This window comes from Arachis ipaensis, chromosome B04 (genome assembly GCF_000816755.2).
Source record: "Arachis ipaensis cultivar K30076 chromosome B04, Araip1.1, whole genome shotgun sequence".
Classification (NCBI taxonomy): Eukaryota; Viridiplantae; Streptophyta; class Magnoliopsida; order Fabales; family Fabaceae; genus Arachis; species Arachis ipaensis.
This window is the reverse complement of record NC_029788.2, coordinates 1612883-1626436: the sequence shown is the minus strand read 5'-3', so window position 1 is coordinate 1626436 and position 13554 is coordinate 1612883. Positions and strand designations below refer to the sequence as shown.

The window sequence follows — 13554 nt, the reverse complement described above, 5'->3', positions numbered from 1 at the left end:
CTAGAATTAGAAGACATCATTGTGTCCTATAAATAAAATTTTCCAACAAAGCTGTCTCACTGAACTAAGCTACATGAATCAGAAGAGGTCTGCCTCCTATAATAAATCATGTCCAGCTTCAAATAATTGCAAACTAAACCTCTTGCAAAAAGACAGCAAACAAAATTTTATTTGTGTTTTCAAGTCTATTGTAGTTAATGTGCTTGATGTATCATGTATCAAGTACCATATTCTTGTAGTAATTTTAGTTTTCAAGCGTTATTCTTAATTTCAATTTAGTGTATATGCAACTAATTTTCACTTTCATACAATTTTGTCTCTACATTGCATTTTAAAAAAATCAAAAAGAAAAAAGAAAGTACACTGTAACAATTAACATATTATCAATATATAGTTTTTGTAAATGATATCAACTAATAGAAACATTAATCACAATAAAATACTTACCTGAACTAAAAAATCTTTCAACTGATCATCATCCGTGCTTGATGTAAAGCTTAGAACATGTAACATTGTCAAGGTAAGCTGCAAGAGCAAATTGAGGAATTCACTTACTCCAACAACATGGAAAAAACATAACAGAACAATGTTGTCATTCCATTAATAAACCACTGAAAAAAAAGGATAAGAATACCTAGTCGGCAGTTTTAAGCAAGGTTCTGTAAATCGAACTGAATATTGAACCATTCAAGTTATTGGTTTAGAGGTTTAGAGGTTTGACCAATTTAACCAGGGTACAACCGTATTATCCGGACTATAATAAAACAATATATTTGTATATTCAATTATATATATTAGGTTATAAATAACGATACAAATTTAAGATAATAAGTTACTAAAATAATGAAAACCTTTTAAATGTAATTCAAACTATTGATTTGACAATTTGTTAGAACTCAAATAGCACTGTTGATATATTTTTAAGTACATCTAATATATATTTTGGTAGAGGTCTCATGTATATTTGAGTAAATAGTTTTTGATCCATCAAAAATAAAACAAACAAAAATATAGCTTTTGATTGGTTTTGGTCGGTGTTCATGATTGTTTTTTCTTTTCTTGAGTTGATTTTTTATAGTTGTTTTAAAAGAGAAAGGAAAGTAATATTGATAAAAGGGCATATGTCCAAGAGGACATGAACCACAAGACATTAGAAAACCCTAACTCTTTTTAGCAACATAACCTTGGAGCATCATCCGCCACTTCTCTACTTGGTTACTTGCTTTATTCTACTTCCTCTGCTATGCCAGGATTCTCTATGATTCAACATCCTTCCCTTGAACATTGTTTTTGGACGCAAACTGCCAAACCAGATAGTTTCTGGGTAAGCGGTTCCCAGTTTTTGGCCCTTTTTTTTTTTTTAGCTCTAGTTCTGGTGTATGATTTGGACAGTTTTGATTACTGTCCAAACCAGACTGGTCACAGGTTCCCCTCAAAAACTGGTTTGACCTGCCGGTTCAGTATGGTTTTCAAAACATTGGTTCTAACTGCCTTGCTAGATGGGATAGGACAGCGGCGACAACTGTGATAACCAAATATAGAATGGCTATTCTGCTATCTCAATCATAATTTAGAATTCTATTAATACCATGAGTTTAAATTTGTATATAAAGCACAACTCTGTGGTTGCTATCTCATAATCATAATTCTGCATATTCAGAACTCTACTAATACCATGAATTTTTATTTAAATTTTAACCATTAAATAGTACTTTTCTATTTTAAATTCAAGATATATGCCAAAATTAATTCCATTTTCCTCCCAAAAGTAAATGCCACGAAAAATGTCAAAAACAAAGATTGTAACTCAAATTATCTCATTCCAGAGTTATAGCAGAAGCCCTGTAAATGTGAAAAACAAACTAGTGAAGAAACAGCTACACCTAGACATTTGATGCACAACCACCATAGTGTAAATTAAACCATTAAAAATATTTAAATCCACATGGAGCTGATGGATATGAAGTAGGACCTGTTTTTGTAATGAAACCCTATATTTGAAATTTGATGGCCCTGAAATTTGGTCCTGACCTATGTTCTCCATTACATCCTCCACACATTGCACAATATCCGAGAAGGATGGGCCATAATCTGGTAAACATGAAAGAATGAGTTATTTTCAACTCATGACTTCAAGTTGAAAATTGTCTGAATAAAGGGCCTGATTAAAAACAGGTTGAAATTAGGCTTTGTGTATGTATATTCACCGTCAAAATTGACAAGACTTAAAAACAAAATAAATTGCAGATATTGTATGTATTTTTTCTTTCATCAAAATTTTAGAATTTCATACATAGCACATTAAATATATAATTCAGGGTCATCCATTTTAGAATTTTAATGGAACAATTTTGATTTAACAATGAATACATTATCTTAGGAAAATTAGCGTAAGATAATAATTACATTTTATTACTTAATATTTAAGAAGTGTCTAACAGTCTATGATGTAACCTTTCTTACTTTCGGTCAAAAACATTAGTGTAGACAATTAATGGAAATCGATGATAAGAAAACATTATACCATGCACTGACGCAGGCACAGCCAATGCAGCTGCAGCTTGTATTCTGATCTTATAATTTGATGACTCGCGTAATAATTGCAGAAGAACACCATAGACATCGGAAGCCCTACAAACAAACAAAAAATTATAATTTTCCACTATATTTCCGTAACAGATATATCACAGACGAATTATATATTCACAAGGAGGGCATACAGAAAACAATACTTTTGTTGTATTTCACAAGGTTGCATAATTCTATAGCTACATACATGAAATCAACTGTTATAGTTACATATCTGAAACCAGGGTTTGCAGAATAACTAGGTCAAATTTACTCAATCCATACACCCACATTCTTTAGTAAATAGTAACTAATAAAATATATTCATATAAAAAAAATTATTGTAGTAATTTATTTGTAGTAAAGACTTCATCATCCATGCAATGGTGTTATTGACTTTGGAAATCTTGGTTAAACCTTCAGAGTATATTACATCAGGAAAGTTAAACATTGTGATGGAAAGGTGAGAATACACCTGTGTCTTTGTTTTGATCTATCAAAACTTTAAAGTGTGCATTCAAATTGACCATTACATGTAATATCATATGCATATCAACAAAATTTTAAGAGGCAAATATGATGCCGCGTCTTTACCAGTCCATATCTTGCAAACTTAAGGTCTCGTTCAGGAATAGATTGCCTAGAGCATGGCAAACGTTCCACTGGACCTGTCACACAGATACTCGAAGTTAGGAAAAAGATAACACACATTGCTGACAACAAATAAAACTTACTATCAAATTGTGACAATGTAATTATTGTACCTTAACATTCCCCGTAATAACACAAGAAATGAGTGCCTTAACTATCCTTTCCAATCTGCAATAATTTTCATGATAATCCAATTGGTAATGGTTCGAATTAGACCTTTGACACTTGATGAGATTCTGACTGCAAGAATATCCTTCAGTCCTTGGGCCTAGATGGTCCATTGACATGTCTTGAAATCTTGATGTTGAACATTTAAAGATTCTTGAAATATATCCAAGAGCCCTAACAGCGTTAGATTTTACCTAGTATTGAGAAAAAGAAGGAATTGATAAAAAAACAAAGAATGATTGGACAACTGCATCTAATGGTGTCCATTATGAACATAGAATTAAAGAAGTATTTAACAATATCTATATTATATCTTAGAATATCTCACATCATATCTAATTTAACATAGATTAAGATTCTAGTATTATTAAATAGGGTTTGGTATATTTCTTTTTCTATCAAACCCTATCGCATTTCATTGGACAACTGTATATAATTGCGTCTGTTAGAATTGAAGTATTCAACAATATAATATATCTTAGAATATCACACATCATGTCTTTATTTAACTGGGATCAAGATTCAAGTATTATCAAATAGGTTTTGGTGCATTTCTCCCTATCGCATTTGATTATATCAACGTATTTGTAGCCTCTCTCATCTCTTTCTCTCCTATATAAAACCCCCAGTCTCAGCCGTATCATATAATCCATTGTGCAAAATGGTAAAAAAAACCACACTTTATCACAAATTCATCACCGAAGAAGAATGGAAATCGACATACAGAAAATAAATCAACCCACCTTGTCTCCATCCTCAGTAAGATGCAAAGCACATTCACTTAATGATACAATCAATTTGGGGTTAGAATTTGAACCTGCATCAAAGATTAAAATAAAAGAAAGCAAGGAGCAATGTAAATAGATTACCAAAAAGAAGACACCAAATGGTTGAATATTCAATCACACAAGCAAAATTAAACTCACCCATATGTTCCAAGCTAACTGTGTGACGAATAGCGTCACAAATATTTGCCAAAGCCCACGAAGCTGTAATCCTCACCTAATTTAAAAAAATAGAAAATAAAAAAAAAGGGGGGAAAAACTGAGTTCCTACTTAGATAATTAAACTTGGTACAACAATGTAAGTAGTTAGGCCAATCTTACTGAGATTAGGGTATGACAAGTGTTAATCTCAACAGCATGGATAAACCTGTCAAGTACCTCTGCACTACAGAGACCATACAAACTTTTTAGCTAATCTAAGGAATTGAATATGAAATATTAAGAACTAAGATATCATAAGATTAGTACTACTTCTACGAGTTTCAGTACAACCTCTGACAAACTTGAGGAAAACATGAAACAACACCAATAGCTCGACAGGCAGCAGACCTCACCGATGGAACATCATCATTTATAGCAGCATTGATCTACAAAATGTTTAAAAGAGAGACGTCAACTCATAACAAAAAAAGAAATTAAATATGGCGTTGAGTGTAATAACTTACTAAAGAAGACAAAATGAAGCCTTGCTTCTCCATAGTGAATGAGATGAACACCGAAGAAGTCATCCCCGCAAAACATGTAATGGATGCAGCTCTCACCTTTCAAGTGGAAGAAACAAAAGACAATAAATATGGAGAATGCTAGCAATAGCACAAGCTCTTGCTACTGAGATCGACACTGAGCTTACCCATGGTGTATGCTTTGTAATCCTAGCTTTAGTTATGAATTATAATGCCTCATAACTTGGGGATAGTGTCAAAAATCATGTGATGCATTTACTGAACATTAAGTACCAATCTTATTTCCAAACTTTATCACATCCTTGCATGACATGACATCAATCTTACCTACAAATTAGTAATACTATTATGCCTAGCCCATTTTTTAGATTTTTGCCTTGCTGGTTAACCAAAAGCTTACAACCCAAAGTATCTAATTCGGTACTTCCTTTGCCTTTTCTCTCTACACATTCAGTTTCTTGTCGCGTATAAAGTTGGATATCCTAGTCATAGCATTTAGTATTCCTATTGATTTAAGCAAGCCTATATTCCAAAATCTTAAATGAATCATACTCCTATGTACTAACTTTCAAATCTAAACCCTAAACAGTATATCCATCTGAAAAAATAATTTTTGAAATAAATATTATTACCAGTGAAGAAGAATGGCATAAGATACAAGGCATATGTTTCTCGATAGCCTCACACCATTCATGAATCCCACATTCAGATGCCTCAGAATTTACTACATCATCTTTGCCTTCTGATTCATACAATGGAGCAGATGACACTTTCTTCCCCCTTATGAAATCAGACGCAAATGGAATATCCGCCAACTTATCATCCGAAAGATCTTCTGTTCCTTGAAATCCAGATAACGCACGAAGACACTCATCCAAAACCTTAAAAGTTATAAAAGATTTATGGATACCCAATATTGATGGTAGTTATCATAGCACTAAAGCAAAATCAGCTATAGTATACCATGGCCAGTAAGAAACATATCTGTAATAGAAGTATCCTATCAAGAAATTTTAAAAGCATTTATATCATGTAAAGAACTCATGCCACACCAAACAAAGAGATGCTTTTAACAACAACTAAGACATGTTCTAGTAGGAAGGGTCCCACTGCATGAATCAATGTTATTGTTACTATAAAAAATTATCATAACATGTAAATCTTTTCAGTTTCACCTATAGTGTTCCTAGGTTACCCTCTACCATTGAACTACCCTTCATCTAATACACTCTCCTTGTTTAGGACAAGGAGATTTTCTTCTTAGAAACTAGAATATCACATAATATTACTATTGTAGAGTAATAAATACACTCTCAATTTGCCCCACTCATAACACACATCAGGGAAGATAGCCTTGTGTGGCCTCCTACAACTAGTCATTGGTATTAATCATGTTGAGCATAGTTGTCCATATAAAATATTTGACTTTAGAGGGAGCTTTGGACTTCCAAATGGGTTTATCAAGATGGAAATAACTTATGTTGGAGGAATGAGTAAGAAATTGGAAGAAGGATTTACAACTAAAATTACCAAAGGAGTCGAGATCATATCCTTTTGTCAGGATTAGAAGTTAAAGGAAAACCATCAAAGGGACCTAATACAATCAAAAGCTCAAAAGGTTCTCTATCATTAAGGTTATGAAAAGTGGAAGTTCCAATAGAAAGTGGAGCCATGTGAAACGTAAAAGGACTGAATAGGAGAATCATGTTCGGAAGAATAGATGACAATGACATGGAAAGGCTAGTTTTTAAGAGGTATCTCCTATCCAAGGGTTTGAAAGTAAGGTAACCTTGAGAAATGAATTTCCAAGGGCTAGAAGGAGTAGCGCAAGTAACGGCATTAGCATCCCACCCATTCCTGTCCATACTATATTTACTTATGATAACTTGATGCCAAAGACATTGAGATTCTAATGGAAATACCAGAGCCATTATGCCACCCAAAAAAAAAATGTTCTTACTTCTTAGACACAATAAGCCAAGACCTAAGCCTCCATTTTTAGGACAACAACAAACTTCTCAATTCGCCAAGTGGACCCTCTTCGAACCCAAAGTGCCATACCAAAGTACGTCCCTCAATCTTTACAGCCATGTTCGCCACTCCCACTGGAATACAGAACAACAATAAGTAAAGAGCAATACTTGAGAGGTAAGACTGATAGAGAGTGATGTGACCACCTAAAGAGAAGTAGGCTCTTTCCGAATTGCCAACCGTTAGAAACCTTCTCTATAACAGGACCCCAAAAAGAGATATATTTACGATTTGCACCCATCAAAACACCTAGATAAACAAGAGGACACTCCAAAATGGGGCATCCAACCAAAGACGCTAAATCAGAAGGTCCTGAGGAGTTCTATTAATCCCAGCTATAACATTTTTGAGCATATTGATCTTTAAACCACAAGCACACTCAAAATTGAAAAATAGAGAGAACATTTAAAACGCTCGCCCTATCAATTTCCAGGAACAAGATGGTGCCATCAGCAAATTGTAAATGGATCTCTACTTGGACTGAGTTCCACCCATACCTGGTGAATTGCCAAGTTATGAACGGACTCATAGCATGCAGTCATGCATTCATGCACTTTATTTATTTATCCTAAAATCTCATAATTATTATATCAATAGATTAGTGACTCCAAGCTTTCTACCATACCATAAACATTTGTGTGGAATTGAAATAGTCTTTTATTAAAGAAATCACTTCTCTCAAATGGAAAACAAAGTAGATGCTCAATTCATACAGAACTTATTTGAAATTAAATTTTTCCCAACTAGGTGAACCTGGTTACTTGGATCAGACAATGCAATAGTATCCTAAAAACAATACCATAATGAACAAAAGAACTACATAATTTGGTAAACATGAACACAAATAAACAACAGAATTCCTTGTCTACAGCACATAAACATTTTAATTTATATTTTTGGTTACTGAACTATAAGACAAACAGAAAGGAACTAAAGGATGAGTCACTGAAGGATTTAAGAAGAATAAAGGCAAAATGAGTAACAGAAAATTTGCCACCTTAATAGCAGCTGCAAGAACTTTTTCACTAACGAATGCAGTAGGAGAACCACCATGTTCACTTGACTTCCTTGAAGATATTTCAGGGTATCCAAAACTAAGGAAACCAGACACAATTGCAGAAACTCGTTCCCAACATGCAGTGACTATGTTGGGGTAATTGTGGCAAACAGCCTTCAGTGCCTGCAGAAGATCATACTGAATCAGCTACCATGATATGTCAACTTATTCTTGAAATATCAATAATGAAACACATCAACTAATTAACTATTGGTTTGAACTTTCCACTCAGCTCTTAGTGTAACTGTGTAACTAATCATGACAAATAGCAAGTGACCAAATTAGATTGAAGAATAAAGCATATTACAGTTCGCATTTACAAGCTTAATCATCAAATTTGCAGCACTGTGTGCACCATCTAATTTCAGCAGCCACTCCCAGAATAAACCATCATTAAAGATAACAGTTACATTATTTTTGAAACAACATAAATTTGTCCAAAGTATGTAAGAGTACAAGAATGGAAGAGAATAGGCACACAGGTCAGACAAACTTTGACAACTACGTGCACCATCATACCTCCTTACAACCAAATCAGCAGTATATGTCGAAAATGTATATTAGCTAACAAGATTACCTGAAGTGCCTCAAGGCAAATGGTTGGGCAGCTCCATTGCAATGAATACTCAAATAACATAACGAGAACACCTGACTTCTTTTCATTTTTAATATAACCTGAACAATGGCCAACAATTATTTACTTTAAGTCAAACCAATAAATATCAACAGCCTGACAACAATTATCAGTCAACACAACCAATAATATTTTGTAGCTAAACATGTGCTCCAAAGATAAAGTTTATCGAATTAGAATGCTACTAGTATCTAGCACTAAGAAGTGGTACTGCAGATATTGTCACTAGTGAACATGAAGAAAAACAAATCACATGAGGAAAACTTAAGGAACATGCTTATATCTTGTCATGAGAGCATGTACTTGAAATGTAGACACAATAGTAGTTGATTAACACTCTGTCATAGGTATGCAAAAAAATCAAGACTACAATTCTAAGTTCTAACACTCTCCTCAAGCTGAAGCACAAAGATAATAAGCATTAAGCTTGTTTGATGTAATGGGAATTTATAAAAATAATGTTCTGAAATAATGCCACATATAATCATTGAGTAGGAAGTTTACATGTACCAACCCCACCGGTAGCACCCCAGTGGGTTGTTGAATCTGCACTATCCAGTCTGTCACACACATCAAGCAAAAGAATGTATGTCTGCATCTATTTCTTCTTTTTTCTGTCCATTCTCCAATTATCTATTGACCAATAAATGGTTCATTTCTTCTGTGTCTCTGACTGTCTCTGTTTCCCCTTTATTTCCCATTTTTGTTTTTAAATTTCAGTAATGCTCTGTACCTTTCTTATCTAATTCTATTTCTGTTCGCTTCACTTATAGTTTTCAGCTCTGCTCTCTGAGGAGATTCAGTTCCAATTCACTCACCATTCAATTTAGTTCTTCATTAATCATTTCTATTTTACTTCTCCATTTTGTGTTTGTTTCTCTTTAATTTTTTCATTTCTATTATTCTATCCTTGAATCTTTTTAACTTGGCTTTCAGTTCTCCATCAAGATCGTAATGTCAAACCTATACCTCCAGCTAGAAAACAATCTGTTGAGGCTCCACCAGTCAGGTGATCATAAAAAGGGTCAAAGGGAAGAGGCATGTTAACCATCATGATTGCTACCTTTTCCCTTTAGAAAGTAAGAGACGGATGCATTCCAAATTTGAAAAACTTAAAGTTGTTTCTAGTCATTTAGCTAGGAGATGGATTAAGGCAACAAGCACCAACAAAGCCTTATCCCATTAAGCAGGGTCGTTGTTAGGGATATGGTTTTTATGAGGTGCTCAATGTCTCATTTCAAGAAGTATGGGATACTTGATGTTGTATTTAAGAGTGGTTCTTTCGTTTCCTTAAGTAACAATGGTATTAGAGTCAGGTTGTCGGAGGCATGGAAAGGACTATCTATAGGCTGGATAAAGGTAAATTCTAATAGCCAATAACCAGGTGGCTACCCTAGGTCAGTATCGATAGAATGAAGCCACCGTGGACGTCGGCTCCCCAATTATGGTGTACTGTAAGGCACTTTGGTATTATGGGGTGCACAAAGTCCCACATCGAAAAGTATGAAATGCTTGATTTTGTAGGAGCAATTCTTCCCCCTTAATAGCTTGCTTTTAAATTGTGATTCTCCACTTTCCTTAGGTACTTAACAGTTGGTTGCATGATCAAATAATGCCATTGTGCCTATCATGTATTATGTTTGCAATAAGGTCACTTATGTTTAAATCTCTCTTTCGGCCACCACATTAAGAGTATTTTTAGGTCTTCCTTTGCCCCTAACCACTATTCATTTATCCATATGATCAACCTTCCTGACCAAATGTTCTGCTAATTTTTGCCCTATATGTCCAAATTACCTAAAGATGAAATTCTATCATCTTTTCAACAATGGGCATCACTTCAACCTTGTCTCTCATGTCCTTATTCCTTATTTTGTCCATTCACGTTTAATCATTCATCTATCTAAGCATTCTCATCTTAGTCACACTAACCTTATGTTCATGTTCACCATTTGCAGCCCAACATTCTGTTCCATACAGTATAGTTGGTCTAATGATAGTATAATAAAACTTACTCTTAAGTTTTAAAGGTATTTTTTTCGTTACATATAAATCTTGAAGCACTACATCTGACCTCGCTTGAATCCTATAGTTTACATCATCTTCTATTTCTCCATTGTCTTGTATAACACAACCAAGATACTAAAATCTCTTGATCTGTGATATGATATTTTCTCCAATTTCCTCTTCAATTTTAAAGTTCCCTCTTACCGGGCTGAACTTACATTCCATATACTCCGTCTTAATAGGACTTGAGCATAAACCATATATTTACCAAAGCTTGTCTCTACAGTTCTAACTTCCCATTGAATATTCCCTCGATTCTCCCATAAGAACAATGTCATCAAAGCATGACCATGGTATAGATTCCTAGATATGTTCAATAAGCACCTCCAAGTATGGACTTAGAGATGACCTTTTGTGTAATCCTACACCAATGGAAAATTCCTCTGCTACACCACCTAGGGTTCTCATACAAGTTGTATCCTTATCTTACATGTCCTTAATTGTACAAATATATGTCATTTTTACTCCCTTCTCCAAAATTTTCAATAAGACTTCTCTTGGTTCCCTATCATATACCTTTTTCCAACTCAATGAAGACCATAAACAATTCCTTCTTGTTGCCCTTACTCCTTTGTAATTTCCATAATTTTGTATGTCCTCCAATATCTTCATTCAATTAACATCTTAGGCTTTAAAATCTCATTAAAAAGCTTGGTTGACCAACAGATGTCTTTCCCTCCTAACTCTTTCCAAACATCAATCGATATATTGTCCGAACCCATTGATCTACAATTCTACATCTGGTTTTAAGAGATTCTGAAATCGCAAACTTATTTCTATAAATTACAAAGGCATTTGGGATCTTGAAGAAGCTCCTCATGGAATCAAGAGTGAACCCTACATTTTAAGAGAATGCGAATTGACTTCTTGCACTTTCCAGAATATGCAAATTAACCATTCTTTTAATTTTTCTACAATTTGTTAATGAAAATAGCACACATTCGAGAAAAAATAACCAGTTGTGCATTTAGGAACATTCAGGGTAATTGATTTGGAAATGACCTGGAGTGCAAGAGAGCATACACTTATTTGATTAACATGCACATTAACAAAAATGCACAATGTTGATTTGCACCTTTGTAAAATGCAGAAGAACAAATGTGCATAACTTAGAATTCAAGGTGAAGCGCCTTTCTCCTTTCATTTTATATAACATTAAGCATTAAAGCAAATTACTTTTGATATCAAAGAACTATCTAGATCTACCTGAAGAAACCTCCTCATAAAGCATCTTCCGCACTTCAGTTGATGGTGAGGAACATAGAGCTAGAGTCAAGCAACCAACAGCAGCAGCCTACTATTACATTTGAGAGTTATATATAGATGTTACTGCACCAGAGGGAAGAAGAGAAGTATGAACAATCACTCAAAGGAAAAACTAACCAATAGACTACTCTGGTCACTTTTAAATTGAAATCCCTCTCTTATCCTTGTTCTAACAGATGTCACAACAGTAGCCAACAAATTTGGTGGCATTCTTGAATATCTGAAAAAGCAACAAACTTAGTTCAATACCAATTTTTCATGAAGAGCAATGGATAAGAAATAGAAAATCTTGGCTCAACAGCAAAAGAAGCCTTCAGACCAGATCCACAGTATCATGAGTAGGCACCACATGTTTTTCATACACCATATGGATGTTCAGAATCTCATCTACGTGTATAAACATGTAATATTGGCAAAAAAAAATAAATTTCTTCAAAGAATATCATCTAATATCAAATGCTATATCTATGGCATAATTAACACCCATGACATTTTCCAAGTATGCAGGTTACACAAGGCTATGTTCCCTAATATGTGTGTTACTTTTGCAATGTCTTGGGGCTGATATTTTATAGAATATTTTGTTTGGTATTTTGGTGAGTGTTGGGTGTTCCTTACAACCGTAGATTAGTTTTTCTGGAAGACAATCTCTGTGGCAATGTGCACTATACACCATTGTTCAAATATTTGGTTCGACTGCAATTAATGCACCTACGATGATGGATTTTTAGACAAGCAAGTTTTATGGGATACAATTTGTAGTTTAACCTCTATTTGGTGTAAGGCCCAAGGTCTTCTTTAGAAGACCGTCCTTTAAGACCTGAGAGATTGAAAAGGTATGCTTTAATAATATCCTTGTTCTTTCCTTGTTTCTCTTAACTACACCTATGTTACGTAGTCAATCCCATGCCTAGATAAAGAAGAGGGTTGTGTTAGACCCTTGACAATCAACATAAAAGTTTGTCGAAGCTTCATGACATGGACCAAACACGATAGTGCGCTAAGGCCAGTCATTGCCTAGAAGCAACGCGCTGTATGGTTCGAGTATAATGTCAAATGAATAATGGCCGCTGCATCAATGCCTCGGTGTAGTGCAAAATGTGCAAGGATTCCCATGTTTTTGTCAACAGATGAGAATAAACAAGCTAGTTCACAAAGGTAAAGGAAAGGTAAAGATAAAGGTAAATGTAAAGATAAAGGCAACAGAATGTTGCAGTTTGAGAAATGGAATGTATGCACGCTTATAGGAAAATCTATGACAAGGAGAATGATTAACATAATGTGCCTACAAGAAACAAAGTCGGTGGGGACAAAGGCAGAGGAGGTGGATACTTCCTAGTTTAAACTTTGGTATACAGGAAAGATGAACAATAGAAATGGAGTAAGTATTATCGTGGATAAACAGTGCAGGAAGGGTGTGGTAGATGTTAAGAGAGTGAGCGGTCAAATCATTGCAATAAAACTTGTGGTGGAAGGAGAGACCTTTTATGTGATTTGCACCTATGCACCACAAGTGGGTTTGGAAGAAACACCATAAGACAAGTTTTTGGGAGGACCTAGAAAGTTGAATTCAAGACATACTGTTGAGAGATGAGATTTTGTTGGATAGAGACTTAAATAAACATGTTGGAAAAGATGTGAATG

General features: G+C 34.4%; 1 protein-coding gene across 2 annotated transcripts in view; it reads right to left on the bottom strand.

Moving 5' to 3' along the window:
- LOC107638298 (HEAT repeat-containing protein 6) overlaps window positions 1-13554 on the bottom strand; it is a 26537-nt gene that overhangs the window by 2245 nt on the left and 10738 nt on the right. For both annotated transcript variants that reach the window (XR_002360466.1, XM_016341510.2), the window contains exons 12-26: window positions 12028-12130; window positions 11851-11938; window positions 8521-8618; window positions 7884-8066; window positions 5488-5736; window positions 4838-4933; window positions 4665-4759; window positions 4494-4557; window positions 4314-4389; window positions 4131-4204; window positions 3333-3581; window positions 3163-3236; window positions 2525-2631; window positions 1973-2091; window positions 448-525 (exon numbers count right to left, since the gene is read on the bottom strand). Coding sequence is in view for 1 of the 2 variants with exons in the window: in XM_016341510.2 (XP_016196996.1) it covers window positions 448-525; window positions 1973-2091; window positions 2525-2631; window positions 3163-3236; window positions 3333-3581; window positions 4131-4204; window positions 4314-4389; window positions 4494-4557; window positions 4665-4759; window positions 4838-4933; window positions 5488-5736; window positions 7884-8066; window positions 8521-8618; window positions 11851-11938; window positions 12028-12130 (1753 nt within the window). In the remaining variant the exon portion in view is untranslated. The remainder of the gene's footprint in view (window positions 1-447; window positions 526-1972; window positions 2092-2524; window positions 2632-3162; window positions 3237-3332; window positions 3582-4130; window positions 4205-4313; window positions 4390-4493; window positions 4558-4664; window positions 4760-4837; window positions 4934-5487; window positions 5737-7883; window positions 8067-8520; window positions 8619-11850; window positions 11939-12027; window positions 12131-13554) is intronic.